Consider the following 24,477-nt stretch of genomic DNA (forward strand, 5'->3'; position numbering starts at 1 on the left):
TTCTGTGATAAAGAACCACAGATAGCAGTTGTAACAACATAGGCGTGGTTAAATGATGACACAGATTCTGATTGGTCAGAGTAGTTATTTAGCAGAATTTAAAAAATGTCAACCCATCAGCTGCTTGTGCATTGGCTACGTGGGTGAATAATGTATTTTGGCGATACGCGCACTACATCCTTATCCCTGTTTGAGGCTGTAACATTTGTTTAGGTAAGTATGTGTTTAATGGTGTTTTATTTTTTCACTAGCTACCAGCAACCTACATCTGTATTGTTGTAGGTTTTATATCCACTTTAATTAACGTTAAACATTTTAACTAATACATTGTTATAAGCCGTCATACAGTACTTTGTTTGTATTAGTTACATTGCCGTTTTGAGGGTTTCAGTACATATAACTAAACAGTCTTGTTTATCATCTTCACAGGGACAATGGCGACTTTAGAGGACAGTCTGAAGACAATATTGAGAACCTTCAGGCGAGAATCCCACCGGGTTCTTGAGTCAGAGGACTACCATCCACGGGGCAAATGGAATGTTGATGGTTCTACAGCTGGCTATTGCAGAGGTCAATAAACAGGTACAACTGGTAACATTTTATAAGCTATGAATCCCTCACTGTGGCAAGTGGCCTACAGCAGTTTCACAGGGCCCCTGCAAGACTGAGAAAGCCCCCAACCTCTCCAAAATAGTTTTTTTTTTTAAATGTGGGGGGGGGGGGGTCTGTTAACTTACTAGAATTCTACACTTTATGCCATGGGGCAAAGGAAAAKGGTGGTTTTTATAGCTACTCATGCCATTCTGCAATGAGGCTGAGAATTTGTCATTTTTAAAGCTAATTTCCTGCTATTCTACACATTTTGCCATGAGGCTGAGATTTTTTGTTGTTGCAGTTTTACAGCTAATTTCCTGTTATTCTTAGCATATTTGATATGGCTTATAACGTGTTAATATTCTATTGGGGACCATGTATATGTTACAATATCAGTACTTGTTGCATTTACAACTTGTCTAAGTCCTAGCATCTACTGATTTCAACTAGTTTATAGCTGTGGATTGACTGTATTGTTTGACTGTAATAGTGGCAGTTAATTTTTTTAATATTTATTTTACGGAATCATTCATCTAAATCTGGCTAGCTAACAAACAACATACAGTGCATACATTTTTCTCATTCATTATTTTACACCATCTTATCACAGCACTGGTAAACCATGGTTGACCAACTCCCTGACCTAAATGGCTGGTCTTTATCCCATCAGAAGAAGCTTCATGTCCATTCTGGTGTACCATTCTTGCATACCACGTAGGCCCCCCAAGCCTGCTGTGGTACGCAAGTGACTGTGGTCCTAACAGACACTGGGATCAAAGCCATAACATTTAGTGACAACACATTTTGGAGTTACGCCATTAAGGCAATGAGTTTATCTGCACCCCTATTATAGCCATTTGGGCCTGGTTTCCCCTGATCACATGGTCAGAAAAGACTCCTGACCCTATAATAATAACATAATTTGTCCCACCAGACTGTATGGGAGGATAATTCACCATGAACTATGCATTCTGATTCCCTTCACAGGCAGCAGTCATGGCTTTAAGCCATCTGCTTTTGCTCTCTTCTGACAGGAGAGTGGAGAGTTCAGTGTTGCCCTGAGCGACGTCCTGATGGCCTGGAAACACTTACTATTAGACAAACTTCACCTGCCCCTTGACAATGACTCTTCCTGACCAGAGAACTATGACATCATCAGGAAAGAATACGACGCCTTTCTGAAGCGCACCAACACTATGGACCTGATTGATATCCACTCTATGTACAAACAGCTGAGGGTTGATCCAGGACCCTGAGGAGCCTCTGAGCTCAGTGAGTATTAGGCCTGATTGAAACTAGGATGAATGACCATGATTGGAAGTTTTAGTCAACTGTTTGATATAGTCTCAAAGGCCAGTTACGCTAACTGCCAAATCTGTGTTCACGTTGTTGACAAGGTCCAGCTGTTTCAGTTTCTGTCCAGTAACATGGAGACCTATGAGGTGAGGGATTCCCTGTCCCAGGTCCCCTCGACTCCATCAAGCAAGTCAAAGTCATGCAGCACACAGGTAAACAGATATGTCATAAGCATGTATGAACATGTCAGCATAGTGTAAGCAAACTGACTCCCATTCTCTCCTCACATAAGAGGAGGTGGTTTGGCCAGAATATTAAATGTTACATTGGCTCATATCGTTGTGCAACCAAGGTACTTTCTTTCACTGTTCCCTCTCGTTTTCCCAGTCAGCCTGGCAAGCCTTTCATTCTCTCTTAGCTTTTCCAGTCTTTCTCAGGCACTGGAATCTGTCTCGCTCTTATTAACAGGAACTTTAAATCATATCACTCAGATTTAAGAGCGAAATGTGAATTAAATTACCAGGCAGATGTTTTAAAACGCAACAGACATTGTGGGCTAGGACATGCACTGCTCTCTCCAGGCTGCTGCCCTGTCAACTGTCTGATTTATGAGTGGGTAGAATACGGGTTGCTACTGTAATACTGCCTGGGGATGACAAGGTTTTTGAAATGTTGGTTTGGGTTGAAGATGGTGTTCTGACTGTAAATTGGGCCGTGTGTGTGTAGTTTGTGGCATCGGCTGTTGTTTTTAAAGGCTGGTAAATCTCCAATAGGTAGGAAAGGTGGTGAGGAGGGTCTTCTGCTCCTATCTGGATCAGCTGGTCAACTCCAAGAACGACATGGCCCTAGTGCACACCCTTGACACCCGTAGCAGATCGCTCGGACGCATAGCCTTTACTGACCTGACGCGTGAAGCACGGAGCAAGAACATGTCACTCTTCTTGGTAAGAATGACAAATTGGCCTCTACTCTTTCCATGTCTGTTTCCTATCATTACACTGACATATGGGTTTAGCCAATGAATGTTAACGACATGACAATCATATGGTCTCGTAATGTTAATCATCTATATATTGCAGTCTGTGACATCATTTGTGAGAGCGGTCCAGCTGGGAGGAAAGGGCTATGCCCCCACTGAGTCTGACCTGAGGAAACATGTTAAAGGCCTGTCAGACTTTGTCCATTTCACAGACAATCTGGAGGAGATATTGGGAGACAACCCTAACCCAAGGTACTCAACCAGCTGGGTTGTATTCATTAGTGCACATTGTAGCAAAATGTTTTGGAATGGAAGGTAAAAACCAACCTTTATTAATGGATATGTTTATGTACTGTAGTCCCTCCTGGTTTGTCTGTTTTCTTCTGCTTGGTGCCTAATGAATACCACCCTGGCCTGGCAGACTCCGTCTCTGCTTACCCTTGTCATCAAATCCCACCTGCCTATTGCTGTGTACAGATCTGATTTTCCCCTAATGACTTCTGCTCCAGGTTCTCATGATAACATGTGAATTACTAAAACATGTTTATCTCGGCTACATCAAAGGAAAATTGACTAAAAGTAAAAAGATAATATGTTCCTTCCTTGGTTTGATTACTTAGTTAAATTATCATCAAACTTTAAGATTTCCTTGATCACTTTCATGGCCTGTGTATAATTGCAGATTGATTCAGGTTTTCTCCATCAAGCGTTTGGCAGTGCCACAAATGTGGTTAAGAGATTGTTTGGTCATTTGATGAAAACGTGTGGACTGAACTTTGATCTAAAGCAATGGGAGAAGCCATGCTGTGTCACAACAAGGCCTCATTTCCCCTGAATTCCAGTAGCAACTACAGCGCTAGATGATTGACACCTTGGCACTCAGATATATAGCTGTAGAGTCTATGATATTGGATGTATTGTCCCAGTTCCCTCATAGCAGGGGCCTTCTGGGTGTTTATGACTGAGGATTTTCTCCCTGCTCTGCTGTGGTGCCTCTCTGATGGGACACTGGACTGATCTGATGCCAGAATGGCTCTTTCAACAGCCTGCACCCCTACCTCCCCCTTCACACCCTCAGTGGAGTACTGTATTTCCACACACAAACACCTTCTCTGAAGGGTTCAGGGCCTCTTGTTCAGCTAACWTCTGGTATCCCAGATTATTCTCTTCCAGAGACTCACTCCCCTCATAATAGCTGGGTCAGGGAATCTAGCCTGCTCCTTCTCCACACCACCTTGCTACAGTGTTGACACTTGCTGCTCTTTTCACACACCCCAATAATGTTGCAGTCACTTCATGGTCAGTGGTAAATGAATAAGTAAAGGTGAAATAAAAAAGTGATGAGTGAACCCATAGAAAAAGGGAGCGTCTTTATCATCTTTCTACTCGAGGCCTATAAGTAGAAGGCTGCTTGACTTGTCTTCTTAATAGATTAGATAATTACATGTGTTTTATTATATTTTATGTACACCTGTTTTTCTCAGTATTGCTGGTATTCGTCTGGTGACCAGTATCAGGGCAGCTCTGTTGAAGGGGCGGGCCAGTGGAGACGTTGTGTATGCTGCAGCTGACGAGACCGCTCAGATCCACCTGTCCCACAGACTGCAGTCGGCTAGTGGGACAKGGATCAGCCCAGCCAGGGTATGACACCTTTCTGGGCCAACGGATCCAACCTCTCTCAGCCTACATGTATATGTCAAGGCCCTTTTTGTTTGATCCACATTAACGCCATCATCTTAACACTATATGGTTTTGTGTATATCCTCTTCAGCCTAGATACCATGCTATTAACCACACCACTGCTTATGGAGGTCGGAAGACTGAAGGTCCTGATAGCATTGCTGGATGAAGATGCTTTGTCACCGCCCTGCAGGAACAAGGCGGTCTTACTCTCTGCGGATCAGGCTGTCCTCAGTGGGGAGGAGGGGACCTGCATGCTCACACTGTTCCGGTAAGTCTCATCTCGTGCGCACACACACTAATCAAAGCTTAATATGCTAATAATTCATAGGTTTTCACAGCCTCTCTAACCCCTAACTCATAAACAGCTGCTTTCAGTCTGATTGCTTCTGTGTCCTCAGATCTCCTGAGGTTCCCACTGGCTYTTCTCCAAAACCCCTGCAGTCCCGCGTCCAGGAGCGACAAGATCAACTCAAACCCAAGGTACACACAGCCCGCCCACCCTCCAAGTAGGACCAGGAGACCCAAATACGAAACATCGAATCAGATGTCCGAACATTGAAAAATAATGTCTTTACGTTCTGTACTTTCTCCCCGGTATTGTATTATTTATTTGCTCAGTTGACGCCCCTCATCTTATAACTGGCTTCTACACGTTCACATTTGTACAGCTGTGTTTTTGCTCCCAGCGTTAATCCAGTGTGTTGCTCTGAGTTGAGTCTGGGGTATAAAACTACTCCTCTACAATCGGGGATTCAACCCGGCAACCTCCCAGTGACACATTTTGTTATGCTTCTCAACAGGGCTCCACCCTCTTGGTTTGATAAGTAGCTGGTCAGAAGATGCTCTACTCTTCTGTTTTTGTCAATCCCTCTGAGGGTTTGCCTGTTTACTGTGGTCATTGTATAGCATCCCTAGATGTGTTCTCTTTTCATTCATTATCAGTAGGCCTGGGACAATACCAGTATCGCAATATTTTTCCATGGCAAAAATGAAAACACAAAACAGAACTTTTTGGTCCTTTAAAAATACAGGTTTTTAAAGGATACAGGTTGTCTGCTGTAGCTTGGAGAGAAAAAATAAATGTGACTGGATGACAACATGTTTGTTTCCAACATTGGGGCTCTTTTCCTAAAGTGAAATCCGCTTCATGTTTGTTTGGTTTTTTTCCTTGCCACGATACTAACGAGTATCGTGATACTGGTATCGGCCCAAATGATCGGGATGTAAACGGATTGATATAACCAGCGGATGTGGATAGATTCTCAGTTAGTGTGGTGTTTGCAGCCTGGAAGGCTGTGGGCTTATCGACTTGCCTCAGTGTACATGTTTGCTGTTTTGACTATGCGCGTGTAGAATTGAGACCTGGTGCTAACATGCTGTGCTCGTCAATAACAAGTATACCATTCCGCAAATACAACCTGGATGTAGAAACTGCTTACTCCTCTAAAACAATGACAGTTTGAGATTTAAAGGGGCTGGGTTGTTCTGTCTCTACATGAAAGACTGCTTGAACCCCTTTCAAACATGTGTGCTAAACAAATTTTGTGGAAATGGGCTCCTTTATTTGATTGCGCTAGCAGATGTCACTTTAGCTCCCCACATTCTGGCCGTCTTCCTGTGAGTGCGCTGTAATGGTCCCTGGGCTGCTCACCGCTTCCTGAACTCGGCGGGCGGAAGCTTTCTGCATCCACTTCACTTTAAAGATGCCATATCAGTCACTTAACTCGACTAGTAAGGGAAACTTGAATGGTTGTTGTCTGCTGAATGTCTTTATCAACCCGGGCCCCTGTCCAATAGTTTCATCATACGCTGACGGCAGTCACCTGGCACACGTGCAGATAGTCACATTTTAGTTTTTGCATTGTGGTTTTTTTCCATGCTTTTGTGTCTGTTTCAGACAGATTAAACACAGCAAGTTAAGTGCGCTTAATGATGTATTGAATTGCATCATTTGGATGAATAGTATGATACATTATTGATTGACGTCTCTGTGATAATTTGATCTCTGTAACAAGATGCCTTTCAATGCTTTGACTTATTCCTCTTCCCCATGAAATCAAAGCAGGCTCATCATAAGAGGAGCTGCCATAAGAACACAATGTGTCTGCCAACTTCTCACCTAATATCCTGATCTTGCAGGTGGGCTATTGGGCTTGTGTGCGTGCATTCAAAAACAAACACCAGACCCGAGAACAGAGCAATAGCTTGCACCTGCTGTTCCTTGAGGTCTCATCAGGATGGGCTTACCTTAGCCTGGCCAGGCCAACCAGTCTATAGAGGTTGTCTTAGGACAGCCTCAGAAGCGGTGCCTCCCCCTTATGTCATCCTCTCCCTGTAATAGAACTAGATGCTGCTCTTTCCACCTGCTATAATTGGATTACGTGTGAGCTGCATGTCAGGAGGACGTCATGTCAGTCTTTTACCTCTTTGCCTGCGTTATGTTCTCCCCTGTCCGTCATTATTTCTGGCTTTAGCGAGGTGTTTTTATTAGCATGTAACGACGGTACGTGTACATTTCATGCCTGGTGATCCAAGGGTTAAATGTTGTTTTAGGTGCTCTTTTGAGAAGTGATTTTGAGTTCTTTGAATAGCCTTCTCTCGGGGCTTTAATTTCGCCCCTTTGCTTTACAGTCCCACCCAGTTTTGCACACCGTTCTTTTTTCTCCACTGGAGTCCTCCTTCCCTACTGCGGTTCTGCTGCTGGCCTGGAGGGAGAAATCCTTGAGTCGTGATAATCCCCAGCAGGCCTAGATCAAACAGGGGATAAAGGAGTGGATCAGCCAGGGCCCGGTTTCCCGATAGCGATGGAATTTAGGCTTACGGGTGTTTTTAACGATGCATCTTGCCTACAACGGCTAAATATGTAACATGCGTCTCCCAAAACACAACGCAGAGAGAAGGGTCGTGAAGTGCATCTTGGAGCATGTGTCGAGACTAATGGGAGCGCTGCTCTCGGATCCGCTTTCAAATATTTCCTTTATTATAAAAAGTTATTTCACAATACTGACAACAGATCAGCTCCGAGAGATATTACCACCCACTGCTGCACAATTTGACGCGGCTTATTGTAATGCCTACCCAATAAAAATTCATTTAAATCGCAGATTTGGCACATTGTGCACATGATACAGTAGGCTACACACCATGCAATGTATTGAAATTATACAGAGTAGCCTACAAGTAGAAACATGTATAACTCAATTGATTGAACGTAACATGTATATTTCAATGTTGTCGTCTCGATTTTCATTTGTAGCATATTTTTATACGTCGCTTGTTTGTCAATTGCAAAGACAACTTGGTATTTCTGTTATCCGTGGTCAGACGGATAAACCATGTGATTCTTTGTTTTGCGGGGATCTGTATATAAAGTGATGTGGGAGGGCAAAAAAGCATCTGACGCACTTAGCTGTTCTACGAGTGTGAGGAAGGCGTTACATGCTGACCAGACCGGACACGTCTCGTGCGCGAGCGTCGCAAAATAAATTTAGAAACCCATGTTATTCAATTATTGCACCCACACTGCTTGCGCGCCCAAGGAGCGGCTGCGACACCAAGGGCTAAAATAGATGTCGTTCCTATTTCTGACGCAGATCGCGCTGCAAGTCCTGCCTCTCCCATCTCCTCATTGGTTTATAGAAGCAGGTATCCACGTGCCATCTCCTCATTGGTTTATAGAAGCAGGTACCCATGTGCCATCTCCTCATTGGTTACACCCACGTGGGCGATAGAAAGACGAAAACTGTTTTGCGGTAGTCGTGGTAATACAATGAAAGTTTAGATGTGATCACCATATAATTTAAACGACGAAAAAGCCTGGAAGGAGGAGAGATGACTAGAAACGATTCTGTTGGCCGTTTTATATGTGGATTAATTGTCGGAGTAGAGATCCTTGTCCATTTCAGGTAAAATAACAACTCAAGGTTTATATCCCAGGACAAATTAGCTAGCAACAGCAAGCTAGCTAAACAGGACAAATTAACGTTAGCTAGCAAGTGCAAGCTAACTAGCTAAAATACCATACATGTTTAATGCTTTTCGACCTGTCCCCAAATGAATGTCATTGGTTCAGAGTTTGTTTTGATATTTTAACCTGCGTGTCGTGATCGCGTTTGGTGTGGGGGGGCAAAATAAATTTATGCACGATAGCGCACGCGCCGCAGCCGGTTTGGGCAAGGTGTTAGATTACGAGCGTTTTCAAGTGCAACGTTAACGAGGCAGATTTAACAGCTGAGATTTAACGCTACTCCGACGAAGGTTCTAACGATGAATGTAGCCTTAAGATGCTTTTGAGAAACCGGTCCATGAGCCCTATACTACATACGTGGTTTGAGACGTTAACGGGGTAACTTTGTTCAACTCGAGAGAGCCAGTTCCATTGCCAATTTTAGCATGTAAGTATTGGTGGGGCTAACTACCCCAATCGTTTTTTTAATGCATGCCAGCAAAGCCACCTCACAACACTAAACAATACATGAATTGCACTGTGACAAACGGTGCCCACAAACTGTTAGGGCCCACATAAAGCTTTCCCAACAGCAGAGCTTTCTTTTCAGCACCATGGAGTTAATCTTTACCACCACTACACCTGGATATCAGTGGAGCCTTGTCTGGCTGCGAAACAGTTCATTCAGCCTCATTTACTGCCTTTAAAAAAACATAGCTGATATGGCTGACTTGCTTAAACAAATGTGGTTTCTACTGACAATTGAGATGTTCAACCTATGGCATAAGGGAATGATGAGCGGATGAGGCTATCCGTAATTTTGAGTAAGACATTTAATGAGCGAGTTAAGACTAGTCTATTTCAGCACTTTTGAAATGTACAGCGACACAATTCAGAACATGGGAAATTCTTACAGTATTCACACTGTACACCATGAACTTTCCAAATATATTTTCCAAGTCAGAGCTTGTCTGAATTTCTCCCATTCTTCTCTCAAGCTCTGTCAGGTTGGATGGTGAGTGTCTCTGCACAGCTAGTTTCAGGTCTCTCCAGAGATGTTCGATCAGGTTCAAGTCCGGGCTCTGGCTGAGCCACTCGAGGACATTTAGAGACTTGTCACGAAGCCACTTCTGTGCTTTGCTCCGTTCATCTTTCCCTCAATCCTGACTAGTCTACCAGTCCCTGCTGCTGAAAAACATCCCCACGGCATGATGCTGCCACCACCATGCTTCACCGTACGGATTGTGCCAGGTTTCCTCCAGACATGACGCTTGGCATTCAGGCCAAAGAGTTCAATTTTGGTTTCATCAGACCAGAGAATCTTGTTTTTTTGTGGTCTGAGAGTCTTTAGGTGCCTTTTGGCAAACTCAAAGTGGGCTGTCCTGTGGCTTTTCCTGAGGAGTGGCTTCCACCTGGCCCCTCACCATAAAGGCCTGATTGGTGGAGTGCTGCAGAGATGGTTGTACTTCTGAACAACTTCTCCCATCTGCACAGAGGAACGCTGGAACTCTGTCAGAGTGACCATCAGGTTCTTGGTCACCTCCCAGACCAAGGTCTTTCTCCCATGATTGCTCAGTTTGGTGGTTCCAAACTTCTTCCATTTAAAAATGATGGAGGCCACTGTGTTCTTGGGGACCTTCAATGCTTCAGAAATGTTTTGATACCCTTCCCCACATCTGTGCCTTGACGCAATCTTGTCTCTGAGCTCTATGGACAATTCCTTCAACCTCAGGGCTTGGTTTTAGCTCTGACGTGTGTGTGTGTCTTTCCAAATCATGTCCACAATCAATTGAATTTACCACAGGTGATGATCAATGGAAACAGGGTGCACCTGAGCTCAATGTTGAGTCTCATAGCAAAGGGTCTGAATACTTATGTAAACAAGGTATTTGTTTTATTTTTTATAAATTTGCAAACATTTCTAAACCTGTTTTTTCGCTTTGTCATTATGGGGTATTGTGTGTAGATTGGTTAAACATTTTTTTTTTTATTAACTCTTAGAATAAGGCTGTAACAAAATGTGGAAAAAGTCGAGAGGTCATAATACTTTCCGAATGCACTGTATGGTTGATGAGTACCGATACGTTTTATCTTCGCATGACAAGGATTTGCCAGTAGGTTGTCGACTTGATTCACGATTACTGCTTGCTAGCTAAGATTTTGAAAGTATGATTTTGACATGATCAGTCCAATCAAAGCTACGGTAGTTATGTCATTTTATCTGTGGCCAATGAACTTCTAATGCAAATCTATGGCAGCACCCAAGGTGCTTGAATTTTCGAGCTCTCCCGGTAGACTTTGATGTGGCATAGTGTCTCCATGAGTGACAACACTGAGACTATCACGGCACAACTAGAGAAAATTACCAACACCTACGCTCTGTATTTTCCGCTGGCCCAGCACCACAGAAAGCACTAGGCTGAAACGCCTGCATTTTGGAGCTGCCTTAATCAAGAAAGCAAAAAAGAGACCACGTTTGTATGCGGCTTTAACTCCACGATACATTTTTTTTTAAATATATAAGTTTTTACATTGTTTGCGAACTGTTGTGACACTTATTGCCAAAATAACATGCAAAAAACAAAAATATTGTATTTTAGCTAATCAGGTGCAGCTCTGCCCCACCTGCCCTGAATGACAGGTCGCCACTGGCCAGTTTCACAAAAGTGCTCGCTCACCTTTAAGCCAGCTACATTTCTACAGCAACGAATACTTCAGAACTAACCTGATCCCAGGCAGGCAAACTCCATTTATCCTGAATGAAGCCACAGTTGAGGACCAATTAAATCAGATTCCCTCCCTCTCTCAAATATTGCGTCATCCCCTTAATTTGAGGAAGTCTACTGATTTAAAAAATATTTGATTGATCAAATGTTTGTTAAAAGAATGCCTCAAATTACAGGTATCCTAGTGGTTAAGAGCGTTGGGCCAATAACCGAAAGGTCGCTGGTTCGACTCCCCGAGCCAACTTGGTGAAAAAGCTGTCGCGCCTTTGAGCAAGGCACCCTAATTGGGTCTGGATAAGAGCGTCTGCTAAATGACAAATGTCAAATTTCACATTAGTAATGACAATGCATTTGAAACTTCACGCAGAGTAAAACTTGTATATGATGTAATGCTATTTTATCAATAGGAGTGTGGGGGGGGGGGGGTGCTTGTGCATTGATAAGCACAGTAAAACTATATTTCAAATAAACACTGCACTTCAAGCCTATTTCACACCATCGCCTGTGGAATTTGCAATGACTTTTCATTCATTTTGATTTCAGCAGAAATTAAAGTGTGGCACTGACTCGCCCATGGATTAAGGTTTCGGCATTGTCTCGATGAAGAGTTTGGCGTTTGACTAGCCATGTGCGACATGCATATGCAGTTACGGCGGACAAGCAATATACACTGTTGTAGTATGGAGGAAACCTGAGAATGTGAAGTTAACTGAAGCTGGCTAGATTTAGAAAAACCTGAGTAGCTCTAGCTTCAATCAGAGTATACTCCTGGGGCTGCTGCGATCGTGGGCCCTGGAGATCAGACGCACTACTTCTTTTAAATCTTTTTTTGTATTTTAATGGGCTTCTAGGTTCATTGTCTAATGGCGGCTTGGCTGATAAATTGTGACGTAATGAAGTTTTTCCTCCAGAACATGCAACAATATTGTTTAGATTAACAAGCCTGTTCCTGGAGAGCTACCATCTTGTATGTTCACTCCAACCCTAATCTAGTGCACCTGACCCTAATAATTAGCTGTTTGATAAGCTGAATCCGGTTGGTTATAACTGGGGTTGGATCGAAAACCTACAGGAGGGTACCTCTCCAGGAACAGGGTTGGAGAGCCGTGACAGTTTCTCTTTATTTTTTTTAGTCCCGAGAGCGAACCATCCGATCTCAGTTTGCCTGCACGTACCAGGACGACTTGGAGCTGCTCCTCAACCGAGTGCTAGACTTCCCCAGCATCATCCAGGGCCCCACCTGTCCCAAGCGGACCCTCACTACTGTGGAATCCACCTCTGCCCAGCTCCTCGACAGCAGAGGTAAAAAATGTCTAGTTGTGACATCATTCTCCCTTTTTCAGCAGAGACATGTAACTGCATGTACTAATCTGCATGCATGCTGGTGAACTGCTCCAGATTTCCTCACATATAGTGCAGCGCAGCTACATACACCCCCCCCCCCCCCYTCMGGGATTGGCGTCTATTCCCTCTGACGCCACAGATTCGGATCGATGCCCAGACCCACCTTCCCAGCCCTGGCCTCGAACCCTGCCCAGTCCCAGCCCTGGGACTGGTACTTACGATCAACCTTTAAATGATTCCCCATTTTATAAAACCTGGCCGCCCCCACATCTGTAGTAAAAACCTAACCCCCCCCTTCTTTCTGTGGGAATCCAGGCTCTGCGCCATCGGGTTACATGACAAATGTTCACTTTCAGCTCGCTAGAATAAACACTCTGGCTGTTAAACTGCAGGCTAACGTCAGCAATTTTATCAGGTTCTTTTTGTTTTTTTCCCCCCCTTTTTCCTTCCTCTCTTATGTCCATTTTTTTCGTCCCCAATTGTTAAGCTCTATTWCTGTTTCCTCTCTCCAGTGGAGGTTTACCCAGAGGCTGGGAGGAAAGAGGCCCAGCGAGGAGGCACGACCCGGGGGGGTGCCACAGCGCTGGGGCCCAGGAGTGGAAATGATGCCCCGAGCAGCAGAGCAGGCGGGGGCGGTCTGAAGACCAACATCCAGACAGAAGGAAGCAGCAAGGCCTGTAAACGGAAGCTGGTGGATTGTAGTGAACATTGTGGGTTAGAGAACCAGCTCCCTCTGAAGAAACCCCCCACCACTGTAACATCAACCAAATTGTCAGGGAAGAATGGAGGGGCTAAAGCCCCAAGTAAGAAGAAACTGATTGCCGGACAGGGCAAGCTCACCAGCTTCTTCAGATTGTAAACTATTCATTATCGTGTTGAAGTAGAATGCAGTATTACTAATGTTGCTTTATTTAATCAATGGTCTGTCTTCTTTGAAGCTGAATGTTCCCGTAATCAATTGCACTTGTTTTTCCCCCAGTGGAGTTTGGCCTGATTTCAGAGGCTTTATTGTACTTTTTATTTATTTTTTGCCTCTGTTGTGCTTTCCAACAATTGACAGACATCATCATTTTGAAAGAAAGATCACCAGCTGTAGTGTGTCTGTGGGAGAGTGTAATGCAATGATGTAGAAGAGCTGTTGAGGCAATGTGGGAAGTCTGAGAGTGGTTGAAACCCAAGCAGATCTGTTTGATGGCCGATCTGCGGAGGCTTGGCCTGCAGTTTATCTCCCTCTAAGACAAAAGGCCCACCGCCAGACACTTCTCCTCTCTCACATGCATCTTCACTACTACTATCAGAAACAGTATAGAATGTCTAATTTTCTTTACCTGTACAATGGTGACTTTCCAAATGTAGCTAAATTATGTGACCCAGAATTGACACGTACAATTGTTTTCAGGTTTTTCAAAACATTTTTAATAGTTTTATACATGTTTTGTGTTTTAAAACAACGCCACAGATGTAAGGAACAAATCAAGAAAGCGTATTGTGTTTTGCAGGAGATTGACAGACGGCAGTGTAGGATCCACCACACTCTTATGCTTGCGAACAGGGTCGGTACACTCGTCCTATCATGCATCGCAGCACTGGAGGGAATAAAATTGGTAGAATTGCAGTGAATTTTTTTTTTTTAAGCATTAACTGTTAATAGTGATGTCATAACCTTCAACAGTCTTCAGTTTGTTGCTTTTTATACGTCTGAAATGTAACACGTCTAGCTGATAAAACTCTTGTTCCAAGTAATGAATGGAATATCATGGTGAAAAGTGTCAACACCCTCATTGATGGTTTTAATGCCAGTATCGTGTAATCAAGTCACCCATTTGACATGCTGAATGACGGTGACCTGGATCTTTCTAATGCGCACGATTGAACGGATACAGGAACCATAGAAGGAAAAATAACAAAAGGAAGTCGCTGGTCGATACTTACTCTCAAGGTCGGCCTCCCTGCGCTCTACTTTCAGGCTATATTCAGCAGGAGAGTGATCTGTGCCTCGGTCGGGGAGGACAGGAAGGGCTCGGGAGAAAGCTGTGTTCATGCCACGTCTGGTGTGCCCTTTCAGTCCAATGTCCTGTGGGACAGAAGGCTAGGTCAATGTCTGGCAGGCTTCCATTAGTGGATCAGCCAGCCTCTACATTAGTATTCTCTGTCCACTGATGATTCTATTGCACAATCAGATTTGGTGAACCAAAGCCGAAGGTTATCTAGCTTGCATGATACAACAAAAATATAACAATACACATGAAAGGGCTATAGAATCCAATGTCAAAATTAATTGGACTTTGGGATGGTGTTTTTCTTTTCCATTCATTTGGGATTGATGCATGCCATTTTCCAGATGGACATTTTTAAGAAGCGGCACAGATCTTCTGGGTCTCAAACCCCGGCTTTCTGGAGTCTGGTCCTGAGCCAGGCCGTATGAAACCAGTATGAGAGGATCCAGACATCTAATCTGTGTGGCTTTGTAACTCCTGTCCTCATCGCTCTCTCCTTCTGTTCCATTACTACAGAGATAACCATGTCCATGACATACAGATGCTAGACAAACTGAATCACTCCACATGCCTACCAAACCTTTGATGGAGCGGAGACATTATCATAGATTTTGCCACTGTGGGAATCTAATCAAGATAAACACCTATCCTTTTCATCTTTGTTTGATGATGGCTCAAGTTTGAGCGAATGTAAAATGTTGGCATATGGATAACATTGTATTGATGCTGCTACTGATGAAGATGAGAGTTAAGAGGAAGATTGGTATGAGGATGGACATGGATGAAGGAAGATACTTACTGAAAGGATGATGATCTTTGTGTTGTCCTCTTCGTCGCCCAGTCCATTGTCCAGGACGGGCTCCCGTCTGAACCTCGGGGCAGCCAGAGCGTTGTCGCTCATTGTGTCTTCGCCTAATATCGAAAGCAGACTCTCCTGCTCTGTCCTACCCTCGTCCAGCTTGCCTGTCGGTACAGCTAAGACGACCGAGCGGGTGTTAAACTCAGAGAACAGCACCAGTGTGAATATAACAGAGTATAGGGAGATCATGATTCCTACTATATTATCTTGGTCCTAACGGCCTTGCGAGGGTAATTGAGAGTGGACTTCAGTTGCGCTCACCTGTGWTGACTGTTGATCAGCGGCCCATCAGGTCTTTTTATATCACGGAAAGCCAAAACAGTGGATTTTTTTTAACCATCATAACAAAGCCGTCAAATATGTGCGTAGAGGAGATTTGAAGTCTCCTGCTGAGCTTGCCCATGTCATCTTTGAAAAGGGTGACATGGCACAGGTCAAAGGTCATAGCCAATTTGTAAAGCAGCTTTGAATGCTCCTTTATGTAGTCTAATCAGAAGGGAGGGTAGGTGAATGATAGCTGGATTACTGTCAGGTGTGAGGACATGCTGGATTTGAAAGAGGGGGGCAACATCTTTTGCACAGTCATCTTTTCCCTCCTGTAGAGGGGTCTCCTCGGGCCCCTCAAAGATCATAGGTCTCAAATTGGTCTCACAAAGGTCTCACTTCTCAATGCTGTCCACTTTCAAAGGTGGAAAGTAAATGGTGGAACATATGCCTACTGTGCAATCTGAAAGAAACCAACAGATTGTCTACAGTGAGTTATCATCACCGAACTACGTCAATGGCTACAGGCATCAATGCTCTGTGGGGAGAATATCATCCAGGGTGAACAGTCCTGGTATGAATAGAGGCTGGGTCACTAAGGTCATGTCATCAGACTTCAACAAGAGAATGAAAAGAGAATGAAAACAGAGACCCAGGTAGCATCAACCGAACTGACCTATTGGTGATTGAGTATACACCCTTACCGGTTGGGTATTAGGTGGGAGGAAGTCCCTGACTTTTCTGACAACATAACCTAAAGGATACTCCAGGCGCTAGTTATAGGCTATGTAACAATAGTTTATTCTGTTCTGATCCCATGGTCACAGGTTAGGGAAAACTCTGGGTTCTAGTCATTAGAACCTTGAGTGTTAGCTTCATTGCCCCAGGACTAGGCCCTGCCCACAATGAGAAGCCCACTGACTGCCCTCTGTGGCTTACATGGCTGATCACCTCATGTTCACAAGGGTAATGGCTGTGAGTTTAGGGAAATGAGCATGGAAGAGTTTTACAAACCAATACTAAAGGCCTTGTTGACATAGCTCTCCCAAGCTCCTCTTCAGTTCAGTTAGGAAAACAGACAAGGGCTTACCTTATTAACATCACAGTAGCTACARCAGAGGGRTGGAGAAATGRGACATGAATAATAGGTATTGAACTCAGCTGAAGTGATTGTTCTTGGAGTTCACAACCTTTGTTTTGTGAGTATTTTTGTTGGAGGCTGAGGGGCTCTAGTGAAGGACTGGTCCACAGGGGCCCGACTGCTCCAGGAGCAGCACAACTCACYCTGGGAGCTTCAAGATCTATTGTTTTAACCTCGCTCTCTCTATCTCTCTATCTCTCTCCCCTCTATCCCCCTTTCACTCTCGCTTTCAATCTATCTCGCTCACTCCCTCACTCGCTATCTCCCCCTCTCAATTCAATTTCCAATTGAAGGGGTTTTATTGGCATGGGAAACACATGTTTACATTGCCATATAAAGTGAAATCGATAATAAACCAAAGTGAAATAAACAATACAAAATTAACAGTAAACATTACACTCACAAAAGATACAAAATAATAAAGACATTTCAGATGTCATATTATGTCTATTTACAGTGTTGTAATAATGTGCAAATAGTGAAAGTACAAAGTACAAAAATAAATATAGGTTGTATTTACAATGGTGTTTGTTCTTCACTGGTTGCCCTTTTCTTGTGGCAACAGGTCACAAACCTTGCTGCTGCGATTGCTCACTGTGGTATTTCACCCAATAGATATGGAAGTTTACCAAAATTTGATTTGATTTTTAATTCTTTGTGGGTCTGTGTAATCTAAGGGAAATATGTGTCTCTAATATAGTCATACATTTGGTAGGAGGTTAGGAAGTGCAGCTCAGTTTCCACCTAATTTTGTGGCCAGGTTAATTTCTCTATAGGTGATGGCTTTGTTATGGAAGGTTTGGGAATACTTTCTTTTTAGGTGGTTGTAGAATTTAACGTCTCTTTTCTGGATTTTGATAATTAGAGGGTATCGGCCTAATTCTGCTCTGCATGCATTATTTGGTGTTTTACATTGTACACAGAGGATATTTTTGGCAGAATTCTGCATGCAGTGTCTCAATTTGGTTTTTGTCCCATTTTGTGGATTCTTGGTTGGTGAGCGGACCCCAGACCTCACAACCATAAAGGGCAATGGGATCTATAACTGATTCAAGTATTTTTAGCCAAATCCTAATTGGTATGTTGAATTTTATGTTCCTTTTAATGGCATAGAAGGCCCTTCTTGCCTTGTCTCTCAGATCGTTCACAKCTTTGTGGAAGTTACCTGTGGCGCTGATGTTTAGGCCGAGGTATGTATAGTTTTGTGGGTGCTCTAGGGCAACAGTGTCTAGATGGAAATTGTATTTATGGTCCTGGAAACTGGATCTTTTTTGGAACACCATTATTTTTGTCTTACTGAGATTACTGTCAGGGCCCAGGTCTGACAGAATCTGTGCAGAAGATCTAGGTGCTGCTGTAGGACCTCCTTGGTTGGTGACAGAAGCACCAGATCGTCAGCAAAAAGTAGACATTTGACTTCAGATTCTAGTCGGGTGAGGCCGTGTGCTGCAGACTGTTCTAGTGTCCTCACCAATTCGTTGATATATATGTTGAAGAGGGCTTAAGCTGCATCCCTTTCTCACTCCACGGCCATGTGGAAAGAAATGTGTGTGTTTTTTGCCAATTTTAACCATACACTTGTTGTTTGTGTGCATGGATTTTATATTTGTTGTATGTTTTTCCCCCAACACCACTTTCCATCAATGTGTATAGCAGACCCTCATGCCAAATTGAGTCAAAAGCTTTTTTGAAATCAACAAAGCATGAGAAGACTTTCCCTTTGTTTGGGTTTGTTTGTTTGTTAATTATGGTGTGCAGGGTGAACTTGTGGTCTGTCGCACTGTAATTTGGTAAAAAGCCAATTTGACATTTGCTCAGTACATTGTTTTCACTGAGGAAATGTATGATAATGCAGAGGATTTTCCCAAGGTTGCACTTGACGCATATCCCACGGTAGTTATTGGGGTCAAATTTGTCTCCACTTTTGTGGATTGGGGTGATCAGTCCTTGTTACCAAATATTGGGGAAGATGCCAGAGCTAAGGATGATGTTAAAGCGTTTAAGTGTAGCCAATTGGAATTTGTGGTCTGTATATTTGATCATTTCATTGAGGGTACCATCAACACCACAAGCCCTTTTGCGTTGGAGGGTTTGTATTTTGTCCTGTAGTTCATTCAATGTAATTGGAGAATCCAGTGGGTTCTGGTAGTCTTTAATCATTAATTCTAAGATTTGTATTTGATCATGTATTAGTTTTTGCTGTTTGTTCTTTGTTCTAGGGCCAAAAAGATTGGAGAAGTGGTTTACACAAACATCTCCATTTTGGATAGATAGCTCTTCATGTTGTTGTTTGTTTTCCAAATATCCCAGAAGTGGCTAATTAGAGTCTATGGATTCTTCAATTACATTGAGCTGATTTCTGACGTGCTGTTCCTTCTTTTTCCGCAGTGTATTTCTATATTGTTTTAGTGATTCATCATAGTGAAGGCGTAGGCTCAGGTTTTCTGAGTTTCTATGTTTTTGGTTGGATAGGTTTCTCAATTTCTTTCTTAGGATTTTGCATTCTTCATCAAACCTTTTTTCATTGTTGTTATTGTTCTTCSGTTTTCTGTTTGACATTTTTTGATTTGATAGGGAAGCTTGTAGGTCAAATATACTGTTTAGTAGGTTTCCACAGTACTTTCCTTCCATCTATAGCATTTCTTAATTTTATTCAGTTCCTTTGGCTTTGATGCCTCATTATTGAGTATTGCTCTGTTCAAGAAGACTGATTTTGCTGTGATCTGATACGGGTGTCAGTGGGCTGACTGTGAACGCTCTGAGAGACTCTGGGTTGAGGTCAATGTTAAAGTATTCTACAGCACTACTGCCAAGAGATGAGCTGTAGGTGTACCTACTATAGGAGTCCCCTCGAAGCCTACATTGACTATGTACATACTCAGCGTGTGACAGATCGTGTCTATTGATCAGTTGCTCTTTTTTGAGGTGTTTGCTCCTGTTTGGGGCTGCGTTTGAGGGCGATGTCCTTTAGGGTCCGGGCAAAAGGGGGCACTGCTGCCTTATATAGGTGGACCTGGTCGTAAAGGCTGTTCAAGTCCAGGTGGAGTGGTGGGCCAGGTAAACATTTGGTTTTGAGGCAGAGTCACAGGAAATACTTGTGTTTACCCGCTGTATGGTAGCAAGGTAGAAGTCTTTTTGTGAAAGCAGGGTGGAGATAACCACTTGTGCGTTGGGAAAAGTAGAAGAATCTTTTTCAATCAGTCTCTTGAGTGCTGTGGCTACCCTTTCCTGCTATGCTCAGGTCATTTGTGCCCGTGCGTATTATTATGTGGCTGGGTGACCCTAGTCTGTCCTCAGACAGAAGGTCTAGGACGCGCTGGGTGTTTGGACACCAGAGTTTAGACATTGTGTGTTTGGGAAAAAGTTTATTTTCTTGTATATATTTCCAGTTTGAGACTCTCACTTCACACCTCAGTGCTAATTGAAGTTGAAGTCCGATATGTTCTGTCCTACAAGCTTGGTAGCCTTAGCATTCAGTCCAAATAAAGTAAAATATATCATTGTAATGTGTTTTTCTTCTTGACTTTAAAATTAGCTTCAGACTTAACATTAATAACTCTGTTCCAGGTTGGATGGTGTTTCAGGTTTCTGTTGTTTGTTTGTCAGAGCATTTGCTGTATAGCTTGGAAATAAGAATCTTTGGTAGTAGGAATCCTTCCAGGTAATTTTTTCCAAAATCAGGTTGTAGGTTTGGAGTTTTGATTTGGAGTGAAGGTTATGCTTTGGAGTGTAGTATCCTACATATGTCCTTGCCGAATAAAAAAAAAAAWAWATTATTATTTGTCACATGCGCCGAATTAAACAGGTGTAGACCTTACAGTGAAATGCTTACTTACAAGCCCTTAACCAACAATACAGTTTTAAGAAAAAAAKAAACTGAAGTAAAAAATGAATAAAATTAAAATAAGAAAAATAATTAATTAAAGAGCAACAAAAAATATAACAGTAGCGAGGCTATATACAAGGGGTACGGGTACAGAGTCAATGTGCAGGGGCACCGGATAGTTGAGGTAATTGAGGTAATATGTACATGTAGGTAGAGGTAAAGTGACTATGCATGGATAATAAACAGTAGCAGCAGCGTAAAAATGGGGGTGGGAACAATGCAAATAGTCCGGGTAGCCATTTGATTAGCTGTTCAGGAGTCTTATGGCTTGGGGTAGAAGCTGTTTAGAAGCCTTTTGGACCTAGACTTGGTGCTCCGGTACCGCTTGCCGTGCGGTAGCRAAGCAAAWAGTCTGGCAATTTGGCAATTTGTTGGGCCTTCCTCTGACACCGCCTGGTATAGAGGTCCTGGATGGCAGGAAGCTTGGCCCCAGTGATGTACTGGGCCGTACTCAGTTGCCATACCAGGAGGTGATGCAACCAGTCAGGATGCTCTCGATGGTGCAGCTCTAGAACTTTTTGAGGATCTGAGGACCCATGCCAAATCTTTTCAGTCTCCTGAGGAGGAATAGGCGTTGTCGTATCCTCTTCACGACTGTCTTGGTGTGTTTGGACCATGATAGTTGGTTGGTGATGTGGACACCAATGAACTTGAAGCTCTCAACCTGCTCCACTACAGCCCTGTCGATGAGAATGGGGTGCGTGCTCGGTCCTCCTTTTCCTGTTGCCGACAATCATCTCATTTTTCTTGATCACGTTGAGGGATAGGTTGTTATCCTGGCACCACACTGCCAGGTCTCTGACCTCCACGCTGTAAGCTGTCTCATCGTTGTTGGTGATCAGTTCTACCACTGCTGTGTTATCGCCAAACTTAATGATGGTGTTGGCCATGCAGTCATGGGTGAAGGAGGGGACTGAGCACGCACCCCTGAGGGGCCTCTGTGTTGATAATCAGCGTGGCAGATGTGTTGTTACCTACCCTTACCACCTGGGGGAGGCCCGTCAGGAAGTCCAGGATCCAGATGCAGAGGGAGGTGTTTAGTCCCAGGGTCCTTAGCTTATTGATGAGCTTTGAGAGCACGATGGTGTTGAACGTTGAGCTGTAATCAATGAATAGCATTCTCATATAGGTGTTCCTTTTGTCCAGGTGTGAAAGGGCAGTGTGGAGTGCAATAGAGATTTAATCATCTGTGGATCTGTTGGGGCGGTATGCAAATTGGAGTGGGTCTAAGGTTTCTGGGATAATTTTGTTGATGTGAGCCATGACCAGCCTTTCAAAGAACTTTGTGGCTATCGACGTGAGTGCTACGGGTTGGTAGCCATTTAGGCAGGTTACCTTGGTGTTCTTGGGCACAGGGACTATGGTGGTCTGCTTGAAACATGTTGGTATTACAGACTTGGTCAGGGACAGGTCGAGGATGTCAGTGAAGACATTTGCCAGCATGCTCAGACTACACGTAATGGTAATCCGTCTGGCCCTGCGGCCTTGTGAATGTTGACCTGTTTTTTTATTTATTTTTTATTTCACCTTTATTTAACCAGGTAGGCTAGACTGAAGGCAGCTGTTTAGGAGTTACTCGTAATTAGCATATTACGTTTTGTAATATATTAATGTAATCTGAATGAGCAGAGTACCGATGGACATGGGCAACTCCAGTCCTTGGGGGCCGGAGTGGTGTCACACTTTTACCCCATCCCTAGCACAAACAGCTGAGTTAACTAATTCCATTCTAAACTGAAGATCATGGTTAGTTTCATTATTGGAGTTAGGTGTGTTAGCTAACACATTTATTTATTGTACCTTTATTTAACCAGGTAGTCTAGTTGAGAACAAGTTCTCATTTGCAACTGCGACCTGGCCAAGATAAAGCATAGCAGTGTGAACAGACAACAAACACAGAGTTACACATGGAGTAAACAATAAACAAGTCAATACCATGGTAGAAAAAAAGAGAATCTATATACAATGTGTGCAAAAGGCATGAGGAGGTAGGCAATAAATCGAATAATTACAATTTAGCAGATTAACACTGGAGTGATAAATCATCAGATGATCATGTGCAAGTAGAGATACTGGTGTGCAAAAGAGCAAAAAAGTAAATAAATAAAAGCAGTATGGGGGTGAGGTAGGTAAATTGGGTGGCTATATACCGATGGACTATGTACAGCTGCAGCGATCGTTAGCTGCTCGGATAGCAGATGTTTAAAGTTGTTGAGGGAGATAAAAGTCTCCAACTTCAGAGATTTTTGCAATTCGTTCCAGTCGCAGGCAGCAGAGAACTGGAAGGAAAGGCGTCCAAATGAGGTTTTGGCTTTAGGGATGATCAGTGAGATACACCTGCTGGAGCGCGTGCTACGGGGGGTGTAGCCATCGTGACCAGTGAACTGAGAAAAGCGGGCACTTTACCTAGCATACCCTTGTAGATGACCTGGAGCCATGGGTCTGACGACGAACATGTAGCGAGGGCCAGCCGACTAGGGATACAGGTCGCAGTGGTGGGTCGTATAAGGTGCTTTAGTAACAAAACGGATGGCACTGTGATAAACTGCATCCAGTTTGCTGAGTAGATTATGGAAGCTATTTTGTAGATGACATCGCCGAAGTCGAGGATCGGTAGGATAGTCAGTTTTACTAGGGTAAGTTTGGCGGCGTGAGTGAAGGAGGCTTTGTTGCGAAATAGAAAGCCACATCTAGATTTGATTTTGGATTGGAGATGTTTGATATGAGTCTGGAAGGAGAGTTTGCAGTCTAGCCAGACACCTAGGTACTTATAGATGTCCACATATTCTAGGTCGGAACCGTCCAGGGTGGTGATGCTAGTCGGGCGTGCGAGTGCAGGCAGCGAACGGTTGAAAAGCATGCATTTGGTTTTACTAGCGTTTAAGAGCAGTTGAGGCCACGGAAGGAGTGTTGTATGGCATTGAAGCTCGTTTGGAGGTTAGATAGCACAGTGTCCAAGGAAGGGCCAGAAGTATACAGAATGTGTCGTCTGCGTAGAGGTGGATCAGGGAATCGCCCGCAGCAAGAGCAACATCATTGATATATACAGAGAAAAGAGTCGGCCCGAGAATTGAACCCTGTGGTACCCCCATAGAGACTGCCAGAGGACCGGACAACATGCCCTCCGATTTGACACACTGAACTCTGTCTGCAAAGTAGTTGGTGAACCAGGTAAGGCAGTCATTAGAAAAACCGAGCTACTGAGTCTGCCGATAAGAATATGGTGATTGACAGAGTCGAAAGCCTTGGCCAGGTCGATGAAGACGGCTGCACAGTACTGCTTTTATCGATGCCGGTTATGATATCGTTTAGTACCTTGAGCTGGCTGAGGTGCACCCTGACCGGCTCGGAAACCGGATTGCACAGCGGAGAAGTACGGTGGGATTCGAGATGGTCAGTGATCTGTTTGTTGACTGGCTTTCGAAGACCTTAGATAGGCAGGGCAGGATGGATATAGGTCTGTAACAGTTTGGGTCCAGGGTGTCTCCCCCTTTGAGAGGGATGACCGCGCAGCTTTCCAATCCTTGGGGATCTCAGATGATACGAAGAGAGTTGACAGGCTGGTAATAGGGGGTGCGACAATGGCGGCGGACAGTTTCAGAAATAGGGGGTCCAGATTGTCAAGCCCAGCTGATTTGTAGGGTCCAGGTTTTCCAGCCTTTCAGACATCTGCTATCTGGATTTGGGTAAAGGAGAAGCTGGGAAGGCTTGGGCGAGTAGCAGCGGGGGGGGGGGCGGGCTGTTGGCCAAGGTTGGAGTCGC

The 24,477-nt window shown here is 43.8% G+C and overlaps 1 protein-coding gene and 1 pseudogene across 1 annotated transcript; one reads left to right on the forward strand and one right to left on the reverse strand.

Moving 5' to 3' along the window:
• Positions 1–434: 434 nt before the first annotated feature.
• Positions 435–14,334, forward strand: LOC111955810 (PCNA-interacting partner-like; annotated as a pseudogene).
• On the reverse strand, positions 13,963–15,697 carry pmch (pro-melanin-concentrating hormone). Its single transcript, XM_070434041.1, has 3 exons — positions 15,365–15,697; positions 14,501–14,642; positions 13,963–14,154 (listed from the first exon to the last, which is right to left on the reverse strand). Exons 1-3 carry the CDS (start codon positions 15,611–15,613, stop codon positions 14,105–14,107), a joined length of 441 nt encoding a protein of 146 aa, XP_070290142.1. The 5' UTR covers positions 15,614–15,697; the 3' UTR covers positions 13,963–14,104.
• Positions 15,698–24,477: the final 8,780 nt, after the last annotated feature.

The sequence above is a fragment of the Salvelinus sp. IW2-2015 genome, linkage group LG3 (genome assembly GCF_002910315.2).
Source record: "Salvelinus sp. IW2-2015 linkage group LG3, ASM291031v2, whole genome shotgun sequence".
Classification (NCBI taxonomy): Eukaryota; Metazoa; Chordata; class Actinopteri; order Salmoniformes; family Salmonidae; genus Salvelinus; species Salvelinus sp. IW2-2015.